General features: G+C 37.1%; 1 protein-coding gene across 1 annotated transcript; it reads left to right on the top strand.

The window, feature by feature from the left end:
* The first annotated feature begins 1,990 nt into the window (after positions 1–1,990).
* Positions 1,991–5,799, top strand: LOC107804945 (thylakoidal processing peptidase 1, chloroplastic-like). Its single transcript, XM_016628899.2, has 6 exons — positions 1,991–3,082; positions 4,128–4,196; positions 4,285–4,353; positions 4,435–4,521; positions 4,606–4,673; positions 5,015–5,799. The coding sequence occupies exons 1-6, from the start codon at positions 2,342–2,344 to the stop codon at positions 5,133–5,135; spliced, it is 1,155 nt and encodes a 384-aa protein (XP_016484385.1). The 5' UTR covers positions 1,991–2,341; the 3' UTR covers positions 5,136–5,799.
* Positions 5,800–14,757: the final 8,958 nt, after the last annotated feature.

Consider the following 14,757-nt stretch of genomic DNA (forward strand, 5'->3'; position numbering starts at 1 on the left):
AAAATAAATTTAAAATAGATACACATTCCCTAAACGAGGATTCCATTAAGTTGTTAAGCTATCTTTCATATAGAGGGTTGCCCTTTTAAAATTAGTCGAAATATGACCGATTAATGATATATTTATTCGAATGTTTTGTGGCTTTAATAATAATATAGGAGTAGATAACATTTTGAGTAGCTTATTTTGGTTGAAATAAGAACGTGGTAGAACTTAGGAGAATGAAAGTAAATCAGAGGGCAAGAACCCCATTTCCCTTCTTTTTTTTTAGTGAAAAATGATTAAATAGTAAGTAGCATTGAATCAAAAGAGAAGAAGTTAATATTTTCTTTTCACGTTATTTTTTTCTCAACCTCTCAAACTTGATGGTGAGAAAGTTGATTTGAAAGTTCACTCTCTCTATTATGATAATAATCTGCTGAATAATGTGAGCAGAATAATATGAGAAATATTAGAACAAATAAAGTTCACTCAACTATAATACTTATTTTAATAATGTCATATTGAGGAAATTAAAAGCTCCTAACAAAGTTAAGAACTTCATATGGCTTCTTGCCCAAAACAAGTTGCCTACTAGAGCCTACCTTCACATAATTGAGGTTAACTGTAACCCCCAATACTGCTTCTGTCAGAGAAATCAAGAAACAAGTGACCACATCTTTTTTGAATGTACAAATGCAACTCAATTCTGGCAGGAATTATTATTCAAGGCTTCTACTACAATTAGGCAGCTAAACCCCATTTCTCAGCCAACTATGACCATCAACATGGAACAAGCTTAAGAATACACTCTTTAACAGAAACATTCCTCGGGAGAATATCATTCTCTTATGTTTCTGGCACATTTGGCTAACTAGAAATCACAACCTCTTCAAGAACAAAAAAGATAGCATCAGCACCACCAACACCATCTCAAAAGCAACCGAATACTTTATGTTGGTGAAAAATGGCACCATCAAGAAGTCTTTCTAGACCAATATGAAACAGGAGAGGCCATTACAAACTGAACATGGATCGTGCTGCTAGGGGTAATCCAGGCATTGGAGGAATCGGTGGAGTATTCAGGAACTATAACGGGGATTGAATTATGGGGTATATAGAGAATATAGTACATACCACCAATACCATGCCTGAGCTGAAATCTCTCCTAAAAGGGCTACAACTAGCAGAGCAAAATGGGTGGATCCTTCTGGACATCAATACAGGCTCGGCTGAAATAATTCAAATGCTTCTTATAGGTAACTTAATATATGATCCTATGATTTGTGAATGCAGGTTTGTTAATGCAAAGGATGGACAAGGTGACGGTGATGCACACCTACAGAAAGTAGAATAGGGTGGCTGATGTACTGGCGAAAGAGGCAGCAAAGTCATGTTTTTTGGGACGAATCAGCATACTAGCAGTTCCTCTGATGTTTGCAAATGATGTATTTTGGGCAGTCATCTTAGGAACTGAAGTTGTTAGAACATTTTTTGCATGTAATATTGATACAGTAGAACAAAACATCGCAGTATTGAAGGAATTACGGTACCCCGACATAGACAGTACTATGCATTGTATTTCCTAGTTTTTTGTTACAAGCTTTATATATAAATATCTCTTTAACCAAAAGAAAAAAGCCACAACTAATTTTTTCTTAAATAATCATATAAAAATAGTTAAGAGGCTACAAGTAAAATTGAGTGAGTTCATATTACAAATGAAATTGAGTTAGTTCATGCTCAAATGATCAAATGATAAATACTTATTCGCACTTTCTTAAATTAATGTAAATATTTGATACTAGTAAATTTCACTAATTCCAAATAGTTAAATGCCGGATCAACCAAACAGGGTGGGGTTAAATACCAGGGCTAAAAAGGAAGTCAAAGGATAAGTGAGTCCAGCGCGTGAGGAGTGGTACTTTCGTAAATTTAGTACAACCAAGGGGTAAAAGTCCACACTACAACAAGCCGCCCCCTATTAGACCCAAAAGTCCAGAACCCTTCACAAAATCGTCAATCTTCTCACTTTCCTGGCGTCTCGCAATTCTCCTCTTTTTCCCGGCGATTTCTCGCCGGCCGTCGTCGTCGTCGGGAGCTAAATCCCTTTCCTATCCCGTTCATAAAACCCCTTTTGAAAAACAACCCTAATTTCGACACAGTTCTTCCAAATAGCCATTCAGTTTTTCCCTGATACCGTTGACCCAACTTTTCAATTCACCAATTTCTTCACCGATCCACTGATTTCTTCAATGCCGATGGCATTTCTTCGCTTCTGTTAGGTTTTTTACAACTCTCCCCGTTAATTACCGAACCTACAATTCTCTACATCTTTCTCGGTTTATTACAATTTATACTTATGGCGATTCGATTCACCGTCACTTACTCCGGCTACTTAGCCCAAAACCTAGCTTCCTCGGCTTCTTCAAAAGTTGTGGGTTGCCGGTTCTTTCACGAATGTAGTACTACTATCCGATCTCGAATTTTTCATCCACCATCTCAAAAACCCGAATCAAATTACTCCGATTTTCGCCGATCCAAACCGAAACCCCGGCCGTTGAGTAGCACGTACTCGGCCCGGTCTTTTTCGTCCGGTTCAGTTTGTTCGTCTCTTGCTGCCGAATTCCTCAGTGAAAGTTGTTCAAAATCACCTTTGGTTGTTGGATTAATTTCGCTGATGAAGTCTTCTTGTGGGCCCTCTGCTACTATGAGTGTTTTGGGGATTTCGCCTTTGAAAGCGTCTTCAATACTTCCATTTTTTCAGGGCTCGAAATGGCTTCCTTGTAATGTGCCCAGTACTATTGGGTCCTCGGCTGCTCGGCCCGAGGTGGATAAGGGTGGAACTGAAAAAACTGAATGTGGTAATAAAAAGTTTGTTTGTTCGGAGCCTTTGGTTTCGAATGAATTGAAGGCTGTTTCGAATTCGAAGAGCTGTTGGTTGTCAAAGGTGTTGAACGTTTGTTCTGATGATGCAAAAGCTGCATTTACAGCATTGAGTGTGAGCATAATGTTTAAGTCATCTTTGGCTGAGCCAAGATCAATTCCATCTGCTTCCATGTCACCTACTCTCGATGTGGGTGACCGTATAATGGCTGAAAAGGTATATCTGTTATTCTTTCATTTAAGTCATCTTTTTGGATGTTTTTGAATTGTATTATCAGTGGTTATAATCATTGTTTTGCACCTGGGTTACTATAATGAATTTGAAGTTTGTTACTGTTTGATTTCTTTTTCATTTGTAAATGGCGGGACTAAATATGTGATGGGTGGTTATCAAGATCATTTGTGCCTGGAAAATGAAGTTTTTTAGGTGTTGTATTCTCGGGACGTTTGGTTCAATTGTGGGATAGACTGAGAGACAAGGATTCCCATGGGATTAGCTATCCCACCTTCTATATCGAATGGCTAATACCACCATTTTCGTATAAAATTTATATTGGTATTAGCTAATACCCATAACCAAACATGGGATAAATACAATTCCAATTCTATCCTAGGATTAGTATCCTTTTCCTGCTAACCAGACGACCCGTCAGAGTCTTACTAGTATTAGTTTACCCTTTACCTATAGAAAAAACTACTATTATTCGAACTGATAGTACTTTTCAACTGGTGTGTCAGGCGTATTTTATTAATTGATTGATTGAATATATTGGCAGAAAATGCTGAGCCTTACCACCTAACTAGGTTATGTTGGTCATTCAATGTTTTAGAGAAGAGCTGTTTTAGTTTCCTTACACCGTGGTAATTTTGTTAATCGGGTGATTATTCCGGTTTCCATTTTTGTTATCAATGATTTTATCGTGTAAAAAAAAAAAAGAGTCTGTCGTGTATCCAACTTCTGTGTGAGGGTTGTCCTAGTAGTGCCAAATAACCAATCCTCATTTGAGTACATGCTCCTTACGTGCTTGATAGATCAAATGCTCGTTGTGTTTATGATTAGTTTGGTCTTTATAACTGGTGCCTTATGTGCAACAGACATGTTTCCTACGATCACTATCTATGTCTGAGCAAATTTAACATGCTGGGGTTCTGAGCAAAGCATGTATACTCTGTCCTGATTGTTTACCAACCTTGTAAAAGCTTAGCGTGTGTAATGCTAGCTCTTCACTAATCATTATGCTTTCTGCCGCATTTCGTTTCAGGTTTCATATATTTTCCGGAAGCCTGAAGTTTCAGATATAGTGATATTTAGAGCCCCACCTATCCTTCAGGTATGTTAGAATTGTCTGGACTGTTTGTAGTGTGAGATTTTTGTTCTGCACATGCATTCAGCAGGTGGCAATTTTCTGTATCTTGCAGCATATTGGTTATAGTGCTGGAGATGTCTTTATTAAAAGAATTGTTGCAACAGCTGGGGACTATGTTGAAGTAAGTTCTTCTACTCTACCATGTTTTATGGAGTAGTTTTGTCAAGTCTGATGTCTTATTCAAGGATAATGTTTTATGCAGGTGCGTGGGGGTAAACTGTTTGTGAATGGTGTTGCTCAAGATGAAGACTTCATTTTAGAGCCCCTTGCATATGAAATGGAACCAGTGGTAATGCATTTATTCTCTTTATCTTTGAGGATGTCTACAATTTAATTTCATCAAAGATGTAATATTTGCTTGGTCATTTTATAGCTTGTCCCTGATGGCTATGTGTTCGTGATGGGGGACAATCGCAATAACAGCTTTGATTCTCATAACTGGTGAGCATAGAACGGTTTAATTTATTCAACAGAAAAACAACAATTCACTGCTAAAGAAGCGCTGTATTAGTATTCAACCTTTCCTTCTGTCTCTGCCTCTCTCCCTCCGCTCCCTTAAGACCAAACCTTTCATTCTCCTTTAATTAAGTATATAAAAGAGCCCCTTGTTGTGAATGTGATAATTCCATAGGAATCTCTTGTGCATTTTGGCCTAGGTAGGTGAAACAATTAAAATCAAGCAGATAGCACTGGTGTATTTTTTCATTTGTCTGTATGCAAAATTGGGATCTCATTAATCTGTATGCAAAATTTGTATCTCATTTATACTGTAATTTTTTCAGGGGTCCACTTCCCGTTGAGAACATTGTTGGTAGGTCAGTATTCAGATATTGGCCCCCATCCAAAGTGTCGGACACTCTGCATGGCTCAGTATTGGAGAAGAGAGTAGTTGCAGTTTCTTAACCCTTGGCCCCTTTGTTCTAAGTGGGGAGGAGTTCAACTGACTTCTTTCATCTCTTTATTCTTTTACTGGTCATTTTCTGCCTTTTGGCTCATTGGACCAGCTGTACAATCTTTTACTATTCCATCTAGTGTCGTTCGATACATAACATGAACCACTTTGAGGATGGATTGTCTTAATCCGCCGTGTTAGCTATTTTTTTCTCAAGGGCCCTATCTTGGGCGGTTTCTGCAATTTTATAAAGTCTCACAGATAAAGCTGTTCACTGGAATTTAGCAACTCAGGTGTGATGATCCGAAGGACGGTTGATTGGTGATGTTCTTGGAACTGGAACATTTTTCTTCTCTTTAACTTTGAAGTGGAGAACCGGACTGGGGTGACTCACTCGGTGCCTACGTAGATCCAGCAAAGTTCCAGCAGCAAATCGTGACAATTTTTTGAGGCTGGATGTGTTTAATATTTGCTTGTATTCGTGCTGAATGTAGTGAATTTTTGAAGTATGATTTCCATGTAACAATTTTCTCTGCTGTGTTCGAGGGCGGCTCCACCCCTAGGCCAATAAAGCTCTTGCTTTTGGTCCCAAAATTCAAATCCCCTAAAATTATTTGTATTAGCTATAAAAATTGTAATTCAAATATTACAATTCTTATAAGTAATTTGTTTTAACCGTTTGTTGTTAGCTTGTTATCAATCATTAATCACTTTATACCATTTATGGGGATTTGGTTGAGGTAATTATAGATCAAAGTGGTAACTAATTATAATTTTAGTCACTTCACGTTTCTTTCGTCATATTCGTTGAAACTTAATGAATCAATTTTGTTTACAACTTTTGCTTCGTTAAGTTTCTTCTTTTAAGGTCATAATAGACTCGTTTCAAGTCAACATTCCAACTCAGTGATGAGAAGCAAGAAGTGGAAGCGAAGATTGATGCTCAAGTCATTTCCAAAGGAGATAGTTTAAAGTATTTTGGGTCTATAATCTAAGGTAACGGGGAGATTGGCGAGGATGTTACTCACTGCATTGGAGCAAGTGGATGACATGGAGGCTAGTTTCCGGGGGGGGGGGGGGGTATGCGATAAGAATGTGCTGCCTAGACTTAAGGACAAATTCTACAGGGTGGTGGTTAGATCGGCTATGTTGTATGGAGCCGAGTGTTGGCCCGTCAAGAAGTCCCATGTCTAGAAGATACAAGTAGTTGCAATGAGGATATTGAAATGGACGTGCGGACATATCAGGAAAGACAAGATTAGGAATGAAGTTATTAGGGACAAGGTTGGAGTGACATATGTGGAAGACAAGTTGCGGGAATCGAGGTTGCGATGGTTTGGGCATGTGAAGAGAGAAATAGATGCTCAAGTCAGGAGGTGTGAGGGCAGGTGCAGGCTAAAGAAGTATTGAAGAGAGGTGATTAGGCAGGACATATCATTCTTTCACCTACCCGAGGACATGACTCGCGATAGGAAGGTGTGGATGTCGAGGATTAAGGTGGTGGGTTGACAAGTAGTTGTGAGTTTCTCCTAGGTTTATCGATAAGTAATAGTACTATTCTTTTATTACTTGTTATGTCACTCGCTTCGATTACCTTATTATATTACTGTTGTTATTGCTTGTTGATTTATTTTTACCGTTCCTTAAACCGAAAGTCTATCGGAAACAATCTCTCTGTCTTTATTGGGTAGAGGTAAGGCTGTGTACACACTACTCTCCCCAGACCCTACGTATGAGATTAAGCTGGATTTTTTGTTGTTGTTGTTGTTGTTGTTGTTGTTGTTGTTGTTGTTGTTGTTGTTGTAATAGACTCGTTTCAAGCTGATCATATTTTGGCACACCACTCCATAAGTTGAAAGTAACCTTTTTTTCAGAAGTACTTTTGGAATTTTTGTCAAATACAAATTGCTTCTCCTAAAGTATTTTTTTCCGAATATTCTTGTGACAAAATCTTTTTCAAAATAACTAAATTTTGAAAGATTGGCATAAACTTTATTCTACTTTACAATGAAGCCTCAATAAACCATCCGGTAGAAGTATGCCTCATTTGATTATCTATCTAACTATTCACGAAGTTTAGACTACTATTTTGATTTGTATACTATATAAACAATAGTTGATTTTTTTATAAAAGAAATAGCTAAAATGTTATTTTGGAAACGAAAGTTTTACTTCAAAACTTAAATTATTAGATAGATAATCACGCACATATATTTTTAGGCTTAATGATCTAAAAGAATGACATGGTAGATGGAGAGTAATGTATTAAAACGTTGGCTATTAAATTTATATAACACTTGCAAGACAAATAATATTATATGTGAAGGCCGAGCTATTAATGTTCAATATATCTCTAGAATAAGTATTGCAAAGATGCAAATGTTAAGGTGATTGTGCAGTTATACAAGATTAAGAATGATTATATTTGATATAATGTGTGATCTAATAAAAAATAGGAAAGATCTATATAAGTGATATCAATAAGTTGAGATTAAAAAAACTTGGGATTAAATTTTAGTCATATAGTAAGTTCACATTATGTCCAATATTTATTAACAGTCTTTTATTGTATCAAAAATTTATATATCGATAAAATATACAGACAACTTCTCACTCTCTTTTTAAATTTTAGTTAATATAATATTGGTTGAAACGAGTTTTGATAGAGCAAAATAAGAGTCCGAAACTTTTTTTAATTATTTTTTGGACAAAAAACACTTTTGTATTACTTTAAAAAAAAGTTACATAAATGAGTAAAATGCAGTATTATACTGCGAATTACTTTAACAGAAATTTTGCCGTTAAAGTAATTCGCAGTATAGTACTGCGTTTTACTTAAAAAATTATTTTTTGTAATTCGCAGTACTATACTGCGTTTTACTAAGATACATTTGTAAAAAGCAGTATAATAATGCGTTTTACATTAAATAATTGCGTTGTACTCTGATTTTTGCCCCCACCAATAATGAACTGACATAACAATAATTCAATACATAAAACGTAGTATTGTACTGCGTTTTACATAGAAAAATTCTACACCCCAACGTCGGACTTGCCTTATTTAAAGGCGTTTCAATTTTATAAAAATTCATTCAATACTTTATTTCAAACTTACGTTCATACTTCTCTCTTCTTCTTATCAATTATTTTTTTACAATGTTTGAAGTGGCAAAAATAAGGGTTTCACTATATTGGGTTGGGGGGGGAGGTTGTGTTGGAGAATAACTCTGTGAGGTATAGCTCACCTCCACAATATCATGTTAAATTGCCGCTTACTATGAAGTACGATAAATTGGTATCGTTGTTACGTAAAAAAATGAATGAGAGGAGGCGTTTGGTTAACCTTAAAATAACCGGTAGATTTCCGTATTCAGTGACTCCGCAGGGGTTTGCTTATTATTCTGAGTTTAACATCGAGGATGATGAAACTCTTAGAGATTTTTTACTGATTCCGGATGAATATAGGGAATTTATTGTAATAAAATTATTGGAAATGTACGTCAAGGTGGAAGACGTTCCCAATAATGAGGGCGTGCATAGTAGGGATAACCCCCAGTCATCGGGTGGTTATTTTGGAGCAGTTTTTGCCGGACAGATTGGTGATGAAAGAGCTTGCCTTGATTTAAACTTGTCACCACCGGCGAATGAGCAACCACAAAATAATTTTTCGACTTTAGATAATCAACAAGACGACTGGTAAACTTTAATTTTACTACGCTTTAGCGATGTTTAATTTATGTTTTAATTGGATTTGTATTAACACTCATATTTTTCATAGGGGGTACCGTCCGGATATGAATTTTACAAGTTATGACCCTGCCCCTAGTTGAAATATGTGTAGTTTTGGAGTATTGGACCATGGTGGTCCATCTGGGAGTCATCACCAACAAGAAAATATCCATCATGAAACTTCAAGACAATACGACTTGTAAGTAAAGTGATATAGCTATATCTAAAGTATTTATCTAGTTGGGTAACTTATCATTTTGTTCTTTATGTGCAGTGAAAACGAGCTTCTTGAAGCTCCTGACCTCACACAGTTGCCCATAGACGACGTATTTACTCGTGATTTGGCAGATGCACGGAGTCAGGAAGATGATAGTGATTATGACAACAATGCGGATGAGTCTGGGGATGACACACCCTTCCATGATGAGGGTGATGATAAGGAGGAAGTGAATGTTGAACCTGAGTTGACGAGGGAGCATGTTCCTCCACCTCCAGTTAGACCAAGAGTGTATGAGTCCCACGTGCCATTTCATGAGCGAAATATTCCCTACCTTGATAATTTGCCAAGCATGCCGAACGTGGATGCCCTCACAAGGGATGATGATGAATTTCGGTCAGCGATGTGGGATGAGTCTAGACCAGCTGTTCTGACAAAGGGCATGTATTTCCCCGATAAAGCTCGCCTAATTAGGGCTGTAAAAATCTACAGTATAAGAGAGTGCCGTGAGATGACGGTAAGTGAGTCAACTACGGAGAAATACAAGGTTGTATGCCGTAAAGACTTTATGGGTTGTCACTGAATGTTGCGTGCCACCAAGAAGAAATCAGGTTTGTGGAAAGTGGGTAAATTTATTAGCGAGCACAGATGTGAAATGGACACATACAGTGAGAATCACTTCAACTTGGATGTGGACTTGATTTCTCTTGTCTTGATTCCATATTTGGAAGTGTCCATTAGGTTCAAGATTAAAGAGTGTATTACAGCCGTCCACCAGGAGTATGGTTGTACTATAACCAAAAGAAAGGCATATCTCGGTCGCAAACGTGCCTTTGAACTTATTTATGGCGACTGGGATAAGTCTTTTTCAAATCTGCCCAGGTACATGGCCGCACTGCAATACTTTAACCCCGGGACTGTTGTTGAATGGAGGCGTGAGCGGAGTTAGGACAGACCCAAATATATTTTCAACTATGTGTTCTGGTCATTTAAACCAATAATTGATGGTTTTGTGCATTGTCGTCCTGTTATTTCATAGACAGTACTCATGTCTATGGAAAGTATGATATTAAGCTTTTGATTGCAGTTGCAGTAGATGCCAACGGGCAAATGTTTCCACTAGCTTTTGCCATATGTGCCAACGAAAGTGAAGAGACATGGACGCTTTTTTTGAACCACTTGAAGCAGCACGTTGTCAAACAGCGTTCAGGTATTTGTCTAATATCTGATCGACATGGTGATATTTTAAGTTCTGTACGTCACTTGCCTGAATGGCAGGAACCATATGCATACCACCGTTACTGTGTGCATCACCTGAAAGCCAATTTCCAGAAGAAATATCCTGACAAGGCATTGCATGACTTAATGTGGCTGGCTGCAACTGAGCACCACAGTGCAAATTCACGAGGCGCATGGAAGCGATCCGGTAGTTAGAACCACGAGCCTATACTTGGTTGATGGGGCATGAGCTTCATATGTGGACATTGCATGCTGATGGCGGCAGACGATGGGGAGCCCTCACTACAAATGTGTCGTAGTCATTCAACGGCTTGTTGAAGTCTGCCCGTGGACTGTCTGTCACTGCCATGGTCCGCATGACATTCAAACAGAATGCGGAGAGGTTTGTTGAAAGGCATGCAGCTGCATCAGCATTGATGGACAGGAGTGTTCAATTTATGCCAATACCCATGAGAAGATTTGAAAGGTCCAGGAGGCGAGCACAGTGGCATTCATTTCTTCAGTACGATCATGAACGGGGTGTTTTTGAAGTTAAGACCGCTATCCGCGGACACCGTGGGAATAATCTACAGACGGTGAATGAAAATAGAAGGTTATGTTGATGTGGGAAATGGACCATCTACCACATGCCATGCGCACATGCGTTGAAGTGCTTTCAACAAGTTGGATATGGGGCAACAAACTATATCAAGGATACCCCTAGTCTTTTATTTTGGTATTGTTTTTTGTAATACATGTTTTTACTTGTGTATGTTGCAATATATATCAAATAAAATTATGTTCCACAATTTGAAATGAGTGAAGAAAAAGCTATTTAATTGTAGGAAATGTAATATGTAAAGCGTGGTTTGATAGTTTCATATAACAACACAAGCACTTAAACTTAACTTGCACTTCAATTAAAATAAAGCATTACTACAGCACAAACACAAACATAACAGGCCAACATAATAAAAATACATGAAATATAAAAAATACACTAAACACATACAAGCAAATGTTTAGTCCCGGTTGTCATTTATTCTCCGCTCCAACCACTTAAATCGTTCTTCCATTCGTTCTTTTTCTTCTTCTACCTCTTTCAGTTTCGCCTTCACCTCCGCAAGTTCCCGTTTATATTTTTCTTTTCGTTCCTTTTGTGCTTCACAATTCCATTGTGCTTTCCATTTTTCTTCACCCACCTCCTTCAGTTTCGCCCTCATTTCTACAATAATTCTATCGTTTTCTCTTTGTGTTTCCTGTTGGCATAAACACATATTATGAAGAAACTGCAGTTGTTCTCTGTAGCATTCCTGATAACATGGTTCATCAACCCATTCCTGAAAATCACAAATAGGTTCGCCGGGAACCTTGTATAACTGGTTCATACAGCAACAGTAGCGACGTCCAACTTTACCATCGTCCCAACAATTTTGCATCGAGCATTTTTTTCCACAGTTGCACTTTGGTGCACGAAGAGGTTGAGCCATTTGATGAAATATTTGCTTTTAGTAAAAAAAAAACCTTACTTTTAATGAAATATTGCTTTTACTAATTTTTGAGCACACAAAATAACTATAATGATGCCATTATTTATAGGCGAGACAAAATACATAAAGCGTAGTATAGTACTACGTTTTATGGAGTTGTCTTGTCGTTCTAAAAAAGAAGAAAACCATGTGAAAAAGTTGGTTTATTGCAGAAAAATTTAACACATAAAGCGTAGTATAGTACTACGTTTTATGAAGTTGTCTTGTCGTTCTGAAAAAGATGAAAACCATGTGAAAAAAGCTGGTTTATTGCAAAAAAATTTAACACATAAAGCGTAGTATAGTACTACGTTTTATGGAGTTGTCTCGTCGTTCTAAAAAAGATGAAAACCATGTGAAAAAAGCTGGTTTTAGTTATCCTTTGTGCAGTGATGGTTTTAGTTCTATTGTTTGTTTTTCTGTGTACTGTTATCCTTTGTGCAGTGATGGTTTTAGTTCTAGTATAATACTACGTTTTGCAATGTTTGTGTTTCTTGTGTACTATAGGAGGGGCAGAAAACCACATATGTCCACCGCTGGGCCCATGCTCGCCCGACACATTCTCCTATATAGGTATGCGAGAACAGCAACACTCAACTGTACTGGGGTAAACCATCCAGCTGCTGAAGATGATGAAGAAAGCGCATACTCACTTTACTCCCTGAAGTGTTCGGGAACAAGACACACCCGAAAAGCAGGAGCAGCGCCAACCGCGTGTACCTCTCAATGTGGAGATCCTCAGTCTCGCCGGTAATGTCTGGGTGCAAAAATGCCATATGATCTCTGATGGCTGACAAAGCAACGCGACTGCCCCCAGCGTCACCCTGAGGTCTATAACCAGTAAGATTCCCCATCATATCCAAAAACTGTGCACGCGTCATGGATCTAATGTACTGGGGCAGTGCTACGGCCTGTCCATCTACGCGCAGCCCGTACAAAACCTGAACATCCTCCAGCGTGATGGTGGCCTCTCCAGTGGGCAAGTGAAAAGTGTGCGCCTCCGGTCGCCACCGCTCTACCAAGGCCGTGATGTGAGACCAATCAAGCTGCATCCGTCCAAGCTCAAAAATCGTATAGAAGCCCGTAGCCTGTAGGCGCGCGACTACACAGGCATGGAAATGATGCTACCCAATGAACTCCCACAAATCGTCAGGTCTCCTAGGGCGGAGAGGCTGCATCGATAGCTGTCCCTCTCATACAAAGGAGGACCTATGGTCGCCCTGCAACACTAGTAGCTGATCCTCGGCATGTCCGGAATGCGCAGGCGGAGGAAAGTCCATGTCGTCTACTATAATTTAAACAAAATTAATTGTGTGTGTTAGCTTAATAAATTAAATAATTAATTATGTTTACAATTGGACTGAATAATTATGTATGGGTTCCAGACTCATTTTTTGAGGCCCAGTAGCACCGAGTTATCATTAATAATTATGCGTGTCAATTCAACATTTTTAGAATTGTGTGTGTTAGCTTAATAAATTAAATAATTAATTATGTTTATAATTGGACTGAATAATTATGTATGGGTTTCAGGCTCATTTTTTGAGGCCCGGTAGCACCGAGTTATCCTTAATTATTATGCGTGTCAATTTCAACATTTTTAGAATTGTGTGTGTTAGCTTAATAAATTAAATAATTAATTATGTTTACAATTGGACTGAATAATTATGTATGGGTTCCAGGCTCATTTTTTGAGGCCCGGTAGCACCGAGTTATCCTTAATTATTATTCGTGTCAATTTTAACATTTTTACAATTGTGTGAGTTAGCTTAATAAATTAAATAATTAATTATATTTACAATTGGACTGAATAATTATGTATGGGTTCCAGGCTCATTTTTTGAGGCCCGGTAGCACCGAGTTATCCTTAATTATTATTCGTGTCAATTTTAACATTTTTAGAGTTATGTGTGCTAGCTTAATAAATTAAATAATTAATTATGTTTACAATTGGACTGAATAATTATGTATGAGTTCCAGGCTCAATTTTTAAGGCCCGGTAGCACCGAGTTATCCTTAATTATTATGCGTGTCAATTTTAATATTTTTAGAATTGTGTGTGCTAGCTTAATAAATTAATAATTAATTATGTTTACAATTGGACTGAATAATTATGTATGGGTTCCAGGCTCGATTTTTGAGGCCCGGTAGCACTGAGTTATCCTTAATTATTATGCGTGTCAATTTTAACATTTTTAGAATTGTGTGTGCTAACTAATAAATTAAATAATTAATTATGTTTACAATTGGACTGAATAATTATGTATGGGTTCCAGACTCGATTTTTAAGGCCCGGTAGCACCGAGTTATCCTTCATTATTATGCGTGTCAATTTTAACATTTTTACAATTGTGTGTGCTAGCTTAATAAATTAAATAATTAATTATGTTTACAATTGGACTGAATAATTATGTATGGGTTCCAGGCTCAATTTTTGAGTTAATTTTACAACATATAGGAATTTGTTACTTTTGTAAGTTTATTGTTATAAATTAAATAATTAATTTTGTAAAGTGTAATTGGATAGAGTTTGCAATTACTACATACTTAAACTACATAGACCCTACGCTAAAAGACTCTACATTTTACTACGCTAAAAGGCTCTATATTTTACAACACTAACAAGCTCTATATTTTACAACACTAACAGACTCTATATTTTACTACACTAAAAGGCTCTATATTTTACTACGCTAAAAGGCTATTTATTTTACTACGCTAAAAGGTCACTATTACATATAAAAACAACTAACATAAAATACAAATATGAACAACAAACAAAATAAATAATATTAATTTTTTAACAATACAAATAATTTATCAAATTTTAACAATTTTTTGTACCAAAGCTAATAAATCAATCCGGGTATAAATAAGATACAAATTTAAACACAAACATAACACAAATTAACATGGAAACACATTAAACAATACAAATAT

Source organism: Nicotiana tabacum, chromosome 16 (genome assembly GCF_000715075.1).
Source record: "Nicotiana tabacum cultivar K326 chromosome 16, ASM71507v2, whole genome shotgun sequence".
Classification (NCBI taxonomy): domain Eukaryota; kingdom Viridiplantae; phylum Streptophyta; class Magnoliopsida; order Solanales; family Solanaceae; genus Nicotiana; species Nicotiana tabacum.

Bases quoted from the DNA above. Each gene is read 5' to 3' on its own strand.
- LOC107804945 (XM_016628899.2), top strand. From the start codon at position 2,342: ATGGCGATTCGATTCACCGTCACTTACTCCGGCTACTTAGCCCAAAAC. The intron at 3,083-4,127 runs GTATATCTGTTA...ATTTCGTTTCAG, and splicing joins ACCGTATAATGGCTGAAAAG to GTTTCATATATTTTCCGGAA. The intron at 4,674-5,014 runs GTGAGCATAGAA...TAATTTTTTCAG, and splicing joins AGCTTTGATTCTCATAACTG to GGGTCCACTTCCCGTTGAGA.